This window comes from Eufriesea mexicana, unplaced genomic scaffold (genome assembly GCF_001483705.2).
Source record: "Eufriesea mexicana isolate 0111107269 unplaced genomic scaffold, ASM148370v2 scaffold17623, whole genome shotgun sequence".
Taxonomy (NCBI): Eukaryota; Metazoa; Arthropoda; class Insecta; order Hymenoptera; family Apidae; genus Eufriesea; species Eufriesea mexicana.
Genome location: NW_016924936.1, coordinates 1 through 10,013, shown reverse-complemented (window position 1 = coordinate 10,013; position 10,013 = coordinate 1). Strand labels below are relative to the sequence as shown.

At 34.9% G+C, this 10,013-nt stretch overlaps 1 protein-coding gene across 1 annotated transcript; it reads right to left on the bottom strand.

Annotated features, from left to right (window-relative positions):
* Positions 1 to 416: 416 nt before the first annotated feature.
* LOC108554190 (dihydroxyacetone kinase 1-like) lies at positions 417 to 8,746 on the bottom strand. The gene is given in 3 exon segments (XM_017909382.1): positions 417 to 492; positions 709 to 799; positions 8,362 to 8,746. Coding segments are annotated over 3 exon segments (552 nt in total).
* Between the last annotated feature and the right edge of the window lie 1,267 nt (positions 8,747 to 10,013).

Genomic DNA, 10,013 nt, shown 5'->3' with positions numbered 1-10,013 from the left:
CATTTATAAATCAGTCACCCAAGTGGTTCTATTCTCAAATAATCATCCGCAGGCAAGACATACCTTTATCTTCTTTTAACATTGGCATCACTGACTCAATCAATATCATGTGCCACAGCCCCATTGTTCCTGCTGCTTTTACAGTTTCCAAGTTCCTATAGATGTTTCTATACATTTGTGCCTTAATGCAACAATTACACTCTATATTCAATTTATTTTTAACTTTTATAACTATTACCAAGTGCTCATTCTTCATCTCTTCAATGATCTTTATATTTGCATGTCGTTGCTTCACATCCTTCTTTGTTGATACATATGCTACCCCTTTCTTGTTTCTTTATTCGACATAATATGTGTTTCCTCTTCTCACTGCTTTCATTCGAATCACTAAATTAATTTCATTCCTTTTTGTGTGTCTAAGCCATCTCCAGTTTTTGAATCTTTATTTGACCATCAAAGATTTCTATCTTGTATGTTACATGGTTAGTCAACCTAGAATCCAATAGACATATCATAACATATTTCTATTGATGCTTCTATTTTTTCTTGCTATAAAATATAATTCTTGACAACTCATGGCTCCATGCTGGTGATATTCCATGAGTCCTATATTTTTCTATTATCGCACGTGACTGAGTTGGAAAAACAATGGCACATAACTTACACTATTTAATTACAACTGATGGTTACGTTAATACAAAGACTTACATTCTTTTGCGTGATGCAGGGTCAACCTGCACGGACACAACAATACTTCTAGCATTTACTTGCCATTTTTTCTCATTTCCTACGCTCTCTCCTGATCACTTGGAGAAAAATTAACAAATCACTTAATTTCTGTGATTAATTTATGAACTTTTATAATTGCGTTGTAAAGGCGTACCTTTGTATATTTGTCGTCTGCCAGGTAAAGAAATGAATGCCGATTATCTAATTGAAACCACTGTTTGAACTGAATTTATTAAAAAATACAGAATACCTTATGGTATTCTTAAGTGAATAGAAAGAATGAAGGAGAATGTGTGTTGGTTATTTATGTCGTTTTATGGTTTTATTCATCTCATCCACCACGTCACTTGGATTTAGGCGACCTCCAGGCGCAATCTATGTTCTTTATACCTAATGCGAGCTTCGAGCTTCGAAAATTCACTAATTACTCAATATCTGGGATTAATTTATGTACTTTCATAATTGCATCGTAAGGGTAAATCCTTCAAGGACTTTCCAATATATTTTTCGATATAAATTTGTACCTAATTAATTAATTATTTCTGATTATTCTACGCAGTGTTTGAATTGTTGTCGAAGATGCCATCAGTTTTTCATTAATCCTGGGGCGCTTTCACATATTACTTTTGTTCACATTTTGATTCTAGTTTCGTTTCGCATTAAATATTTTCACGGAAGATGGTGACGGCCATCGTTACGAAATCATGGACGCCATAAAACAATAATTAATAATAAACAAATTAGCTTTAAATTGGTTATGAAAATTATATAAGAATACTGCCTAATGTTTCAGCTTTACAATGCAATTATAAAAGTTCATATATTAATAACGGAAATTGGGTAATTTATTAACTCTTCACTGTCGGAGCCCTTTTATCCTTTTCTATCCCATATCTGTCCTTCTTTGACACGTAACGAGTTCTTCGACGATCTCCTCGCACATTCTGTATTCCTATTACTTTTCTGAATTTTGGGTCCAAAATCATAGATGGCGCTGCTCGCGAGCGGTAAAATTTTTATTCGAACTCGATACCTCGTCTGGTTATGTGCTCCCAACACTCCTTATAATATCAATTCGGCAGTAGAAAATTAATAAATTTTCAAGCTTATCTAATTAATTCATGAACATTTGTAGCTACAAAGCAAAGTTGGAATTATAGGCAACATTCTTATACAATGTTTAATTTAATAATTAATACTTACATTAGCGATAGGTTTTGTATTTTCTGTATAAGATTACTATAGAAAAGTATTTATCTTGCATAATATTCTTATTATTTTGTAATACATATATACTTGCATAAGAAAGTGTAAAAAATACATTTTTTTATTAAAAAATTTTATTTACAATTGTTTATTTACAATGTCTTCATAGACGAAAAATGAACACAAAATCAAAATCGATTGAAAAAACTACCAATTATGGACAGGAATCGAACCTCGGTTCATCAGCATAGAAATTTTCGACTGTTGCATGGGCAACCTCACTTCCAAACTGGTAGAAATAAATCTATAATTAAGGAGGTAATCATAGTTTAATCTTAAATATCTCAAAAATTATTGAGTAGTTGCTACTATAATTATATATTTTATTAAACTGCATGACGATATCTACAAACCTGCAAAGTTTCAACTAAATCGGTGACCCGAAGGACATTCACTCTCCTTGTATGTCGAAGCCGATGTCATTGTTTATTACTCTCCTGATAGTCTTTCGCCGCTCGTCTCTCCGCATATACAACATAATTAACTAATTCGCGAGGTTAATTAATTTGAATGAATTTCATGGAGAATGTTACCTTATTAATATTCCTTAATTTCTTTAAGAATTTTTCTTCCAGTCAGACGATTCAAATTAGCGGTCTAGAAATTTCCAGAATTTCGCAACGACTTAATTTTGCAACTTTTTTTCTGCGTGAATTCAAGGAAAAGTTGAAAGATCAAATTCAGCAAAATTCTTCTTCGACTGTATACAATGTTCTAAATCCTTCTTTCCGTACATCTTGTTCGTCGATCGCCGATTTAGATTTTTTGGGTGTACTGAAGGAAGACGATGTCACGGAAATGTCTCGATGTGACGGAAAAACGAGGAATGTAGATAGAATATTTAACGACCATCATTCTCACCCTCGCCACTCCATGGATCCTAACTGCAAGGAGAATAGAGGACTCTCGCAAGTCCTCTGAATACCTCCGCTTTATATACATATAACTTCCAGACTTTTCAATAGTATCCTCGTCTAAGCCAGGCCTGCTAGGGTAGACCTAATTTGTAACACTGTTTAAAAAGATGAAAAAGAAGGTAATGCATAATTTAGAACATTAATGACTCAAGCACCTCCTAATAAAAAGCAGAGATGGATCTAAGGTGTGTGTCTTGGAAAAGCAGGCAACACGGAAATTTTGTATGATACAGACGATATTCGTGACAACGCGTCAAAAATTAACACAAAATTGACTAAAAAAATCGGGAATATTCGAACCGTAGAAGTCGCGATGAATGCAATGGGAGGTCGTAAATTAACAGAGACGTTGGTCTGCACATCGTTGCCCGGTCCTAAACTAATCCCCAGCATGATATTGACGATAGCCAATACCATCCCGGGGACAATGCCTGTTGGCTTGCAGTGACTGCTGGTATATTTCGGGGACACCACCAGTGCACACTTGACAATAGTGTGCCTGCTCCTTTTGCATGGGCGTAGTGGCGGAATCTTAGCTGCCACAACATAATGGAGTGATCCATTTGCCAAATCAATCAACTCCAGGGATTAGAAACTAAAAATTATTTAAGATATAAAGAATAAAGCGTCGAACTTTGATAACTGTGGCCTGCGAGTGGCTCAATCGATGGAGGGTTAGTTCCTAACGATTTATGCCTGTATTATTTCTACCCGACTAATTAGGGGACAGTTGCTAGGAAATGTCGCAGTGTATCAGGAGATTAAAGTGAAATATAGCAAAAAGCTTCGAAATGATAATTAGTGATTTAAGATTAATTACTGAAACTTGTTGAGCATTAAATAGGATCCTCGTGGGTTTGGGGAAGTTGAGAAAAGAAAACTCGTAAAGAAGTTTCCTCAACTTCTCAAGGAATACAGACCGAGCAGAAAACAAGCTTCCAATCATAAGGCAGCATGTTTTCAGGTAATAGGTTAAACCTTGGCAAGCTCTAGTGATTGTTAGAAACAGGGTAGCTGTTTCACACATGGAACTTCACACGCATATCCTCCATCCACGCGTCCCATGTTGGCGATAATGACGCGATGTTGAATGATGCGTTCATGAATCATCGATTACCTACGTGCATAAGAGAAAATTAAACCCTCTTAACAATCCTTTCGGTGCTATAAAATATTCATTCACTCGACGTAATAAAGTTTCTGATAAACATTAAACAATGAGAATTAAATAGTCCTGAAGGTTTAAATTGAAAAATCAATTCTTTCAATCTCTTCATCGCTTATTTTTTCCTCTTTTTCCCATTTCGTTAGATTGCTGTCTGCCGTGATATTTTTCTAGGTCTTTCCTTACATTTACGTCCACGCGAATTGTCCAACTTGTCTCCTACCGCTACTCAAAATTAAATGAAATCAAATATTAGTAGATATTGTTACGTTATTCCAATAACTGAAAATACACACGAGTTACGTATACGTATTTCTTTGCACCGTTATGTAAGTCATCGTATCAATTATCTAATGCAGAACACCACGTCATGATTAGAAAAGACGCGGTAGATAGTTGCAGAACCTTCAGATGGACCTGCCGCATTAGAGTGTCAATATCGAATATCACATTTTTTAGAATGAAATCTATTTGTACAGCAGGATTGTGGAAACGGCACTGACACGTTTATTTAACCCATTTGCATCATGGCTCTACTTAAGGTGCCGCGTTCAGGCATCAGCGACGTTCAACTGACGACTAACCCGTATCAGCGCGCTCGTATCAGCACCTACTCATAATAGCAGTTAAAAGCGGTTTCACGACGAAGGTATAACTTGTTCAGAATATAATGAACCGAAGTAGATGAGATGCTCACGAAAGCGATTAAACGTGATCTGTGGCATATGAAGAATATTCAGCAACTGGTAATGGAAAAATTCAGCTCGCGGATTATTCAGCGCTCGGTGATAGACGACTGTCGTGGCTCGCGGAATATTCCGCGCATGGTGCATACGGGTTAATACATTGAAAAGGTTTGGTAACGATCGATTGTGTATTCAAATAGTCGCAATTTCACCTGAACGATGAGACTTCGATCTCGCGTAATTATGCAGATACGAATATCCTTTGAAAGCACTAAATAGTCTCTTTTCTGTGCTTTTCCTTTGCCCGACTTTCTTTTTCTAATTACGTTCTCGCGAAACGCAAATCGAGATGAAAATCTGAAGAATCGTGGCTCATTTAACGGAAATCGATAAAATTCCTTTGCGGTATGAATTTCTATGGAAAATAACGGTGCTACGTTGGATTAAAATGCATTAAGGGGAACATTAAGAACTTTGCTGTAAGAAGACTTTTCCACCAATCTTTTGCACCACAATTTAATTATAAAAAATTTTACATTGAAGAAGCTTCGTATATTGTATGTATTTCGTTCGCATTAAAATTGTGGAAGCTTTTGGAATTTATATGATTCTTACTCGAGTTAAATTTCACTCGTGCATGACGAATTAAGCTCGTAAATATAATATTCATTCAATATTCATTATTAAAATTCAAAAATTTTGTATGCAGGAACACTTACTTCGACTCATTGCAGGCGATGTCAAGTCTTTGGCATTATCTTGTTACGATGCACTGGTGAGCGGTGTAAATTTGGTAATTAACTTCGATTCCGACAATGAAACAAACGAGGGATAATACCTGAAATCGTAATTGCAATATTACCTATTACTATGAATAAATATACAATGTGTTATTAGAACAAATACGCATAAATTCGGAAGACATATCGTGGTGACTTTAACGAAGTAATAAGAAATTAATATAAATTTATAACGAATTTTGTAAATACAAAATGTAATTTAACCTTGATATAATATTCGTATTAATTTTATCGACATTTTTAGACATTAAGGCGGCAATATCGAGACTATATAATTTTATAACGAGAATTCAAAATAATGTGCCAGAATAAAAGTAGAAGTGCCTAGTTTATAAGTAAATAACGAAAAGAATAACGTCCTCTTATCGTATGTTACTATTCTCATAAAACTATTAATTGTTATTATATTTTATATCTGTTATGACATGACTTCGTTGACAGAAAAATTAAGGGCAATTGCATTGTCGCAATGAGTCATCAGTGTCAATCTGTTCCAGATATATGTAAGTACATGTGTAGTATGTGCATGTGTAATATGAAAGGAGCGACGTTTAGCACTCCCTTAAACAAGGTGGGAAACACATATAACTGTTATATGTAAGTATATATCTTGTGTATAAGTGTATACATCTTTTGTTTAATGAGGTTCTTCAAATATCTAAAGAATATTTTCTAAGAAGATCAATAAAGGTACCATAAAAACAGGTTATCTTAAATCAATAAAAAATTTGTGATTAAATACTTAAGCGATTAAGGAAGTAATTTTTATTAATTTTTAAATTAACGTAAACTGATAGTGAATCAATCGATGAAGGTGTCGAAAAGAATCATTTGATCCTTTCTTTATCTGTTTTAAAGAGTTTTAAAGAGTTCTCACTTTCCTTTTACAAATATCAAATATTTGAAGCGAATGTAGGTTGAAAGAAAACAATGTAGGTGGGAAGGAAACAGGAATGCTGAATCAAACGAATGCTGAAAACGAATAAAAAACCTTCAACTTTCAATTAAACTACCTTCAACGTACATCAAGCATTACAGAAATATTTACTTTTGGTAATTAAAATACTGTTTGTTCGAGCTTTCCAACAAGTAATTGTTTGTGAAATAACGTGAAGAACGTTTAATATCCTTTTCTATATTTACATTCTTAAAAACGTATAAATAATCTCTACAAAAAAGTGATATACTTCAAATAAAGATTAGTAATATTAAATTACAATTTTCTTTTCTACTTTAGTTTCTATACTAGTTCTAGTGTTATAGTCACGTAGTTAACCTAAGCAGCTCTCATCACTGTGTGCATTGTTTCATTCGAGTGGCTCCTACCACGGGTCAAAAATGACTCCTGCACAATTTGCGGAGGGTTAGTATCCAGTCGAGGTTAATGGACATTAAGAGAATCGCTTAGACAGCATTGCCGATAGCCGGATTAACGATATGTGTTAATTTCGGGTTTCTAATTATGTGATCAGACGTTTTGCTCTTACTTTGGGGTACGTGTATAAGTGTAAACAAATTACAAAAATCTTATAATGAATTCCGTATTGAGAATTATTACTAATAGGAAATTTAAGACAATGGGACTTGACAAATGTCTTCATGGTATCATATTATGTACGGAATAGTAAAAAGGATAAAGCGAGCATTAAGATGCAGAATAATTATATGGAAATTATACTTAATGTTTTATAGGTAGCATATTTCGGTTGCTAAAAACTGATGCTTGGTACTATCGTCTTCGAATTTTTCAGCATTTATATAATAATTCATATTAAATGGTTAGAAAAAATTTGTTCATCAAAAAGAACCATTAAATAAAATGTTGCGGGAAGAAGCAATTACGTTGTGACAACTTTACTAAACCAAACGTATTAGATTGGCAACTAAGTGATTGCGGATTTTAAATAAGAAGGAAGATACAACATTTTCTAGTGAATCTCCGATATTGGTGACGTCTGGGCTGGTTCATCTTGCATCACCCACGATCTTTTTCGATTAACGTTGTTATAAACTATTCACTTTTCGTCTCCAGTTATCAGTCGTTTCAGAAATCGATCAATTTCGTTGCGTTTGAGAAACGAATCGCAGATGCTAATGCGTTGCGTCAAATGAATTTCTATAAGTTAATCGAGTTTCTTGACATAGCCAAGCCGTTTAAATTTTTTTTGATGCGTGTATGCGATATATTGAGCTTCTCTGCAATCTCTCCTGTTGTGCTATGACGATCTGAATCGAAAATGGCCTTGATATGGGTCTCATCAACTTGAATTGGACGGCCCGATTGTTGCGCACTTTTCAGTGAAAAATCACCAGAATGAAATTTGGCAAATCAATTTTGACACTGTCTTTCATTCAAGGCTTCATTCCCATATACGGCACATAACTTCTTGTGTGCTTGCGAAACGTTTTTGCCTTTTCGGAAATAAAACAATAAAATATGTCCGAAATGCGAGTCATGTTCTTCCATATTTAAATTGGGATAAAAACGAAACTAAATAACGAATCTACACAATTTTTCATCTAAATTAAAGGCGGAAGACCAAACAACAAGAAAACAATATGAGTTAAGTGCCTTGAACTCGTTGACAAAACAAAAGAATGTTCAAAAGCCATCTATTGACAAAATCCGCAATCACTTAATTTCCAACCCAATAATTACATATCTAAAACACCCAAATATCTGATTAAATATCAAAGATATGTAACTGAATATTTAAATAAATATCTATCTCGGTTCTAAACGTAGTACTACATGAATATACAAATAGTATATACTATTGTATAACATATGTACATACCCGTGGCAAATCTCTTAAGCGTTGATCCTGTGTCACCGTCTCCACAGCCCCTATCGAGCTCATTGAGGTGCATTTCTTTCTCAATTAAATTTTCAGAGGCGCTTGTCAAGCATTGTTTCAACAAGTTTTGTAATTCCTTGGCAATTTCTATCCCAGCCTTCTCTACCGTCCGTATTACTGTGTTCTGAACAATCGTTGTCGCTCCTTCTGTAGGAACGCTAAATGAACAACCTGGCTATTTTGGGGCATCGGTAGGTGTGTCCAAGCAACTGAGGAAAACGTCTTTGTGCTCTTCGGGTAATTTTAGAAGCGTAATATGTACTCCAGCACTATTCAACGATGTCATCAGAGGTCCCGAATATGCACGAAGAGGTTGTATATTCATATTACCTATATTAACAGAAATTTGTAAGACGTTATACTGGTTGGTTATAGCAGTTCATTCGAGTGCGCATCACGAGTGTTGTATCGCTTCCACAGGTCACTATCCGGCTCGAAGGACCAAAAAATGTATGCGAATGAGTCGCGAATGAATTTTGTGGAATTCTGACAAGTTGTAAGGCCGTATCGCGATATTTTTATGTTGCCTACCAAATTAATATTGGACAACGTTTCAATTAGCACGAGCAAAGGAATGATCTCTGCTGATGTCGAACGCTAGACTCTTGTACGACGATAGGAACTGAACTAGCTAGTGGACTCGTCAGTAAGGCTTTCTCCTAGCAGGCTCTGCCTTAGACTGGGATACTTAGGTAGCAGAGGAACTTCCGAATTCGAAGTCGAGGATTCACTGAGGACTTCCGAGAAAGTCCCCGAACCTCCTTCCAGTAGGAATGCATCTATTGGCGAGGGTGAGAACTTGGTTGCTACGTACGCGAAAAATTGTATCGGTACTTGATCTGTGTGAGTTTATTGTATAACAATCGTATATTTCTAAAAAATTATAAATTATACACCTCTTATAACGTAATCGTTCACTCTCACGCTTCTTCTAACAAACTGAACTTTCTTATAAACTATCAACTCTGATCCTTAGCAACTGAACAACACCACGCATTCTAGATCTTCTACTCGCACTTCTAAAAACATACATATCTACATTCGTGCCATTACTCGACCTCACACATTTGCATTCACATTAATAAAACTAAACCCACAACCTGAACTTGCAACTGCTATTTCCGAACCGTTGAACCCTCTAAAATAAGGTAGGCACAACACCAAAAACGAACAGTAGCTTACTTGGAATTCGCTAAAATGTTTATAATCCATTACCTGAACTGGCAATTACTTGTACCGGCAATTACTTATGACTCAACAGTGCTAATACTGTGAATATTGGTTTTATGAGAGTGCGAGTGTTGGTTTTATATGTGTGAATGGTATTGAGGTAGAATAAATGAAAGTTATTTGCTATGATATAAATATAATAGGTGCGAGTGGAATCTAGTATGAATGTTAATAAAAAATGTTTAGAAGAATGTGCCAGAATTAAACAGTTACGTGAGGATCGTCATAGAGTAAGCATGAGTTAATAAGAGAGTGAGAGAGAGAGAGAGAGAAAGGAATTTTCAAGATAAGAGTCAATTTTTGTGTTTAAAAATAGTTGATTTGGAATTATTGTCAAAATTTAAATATTATTTTATACATAT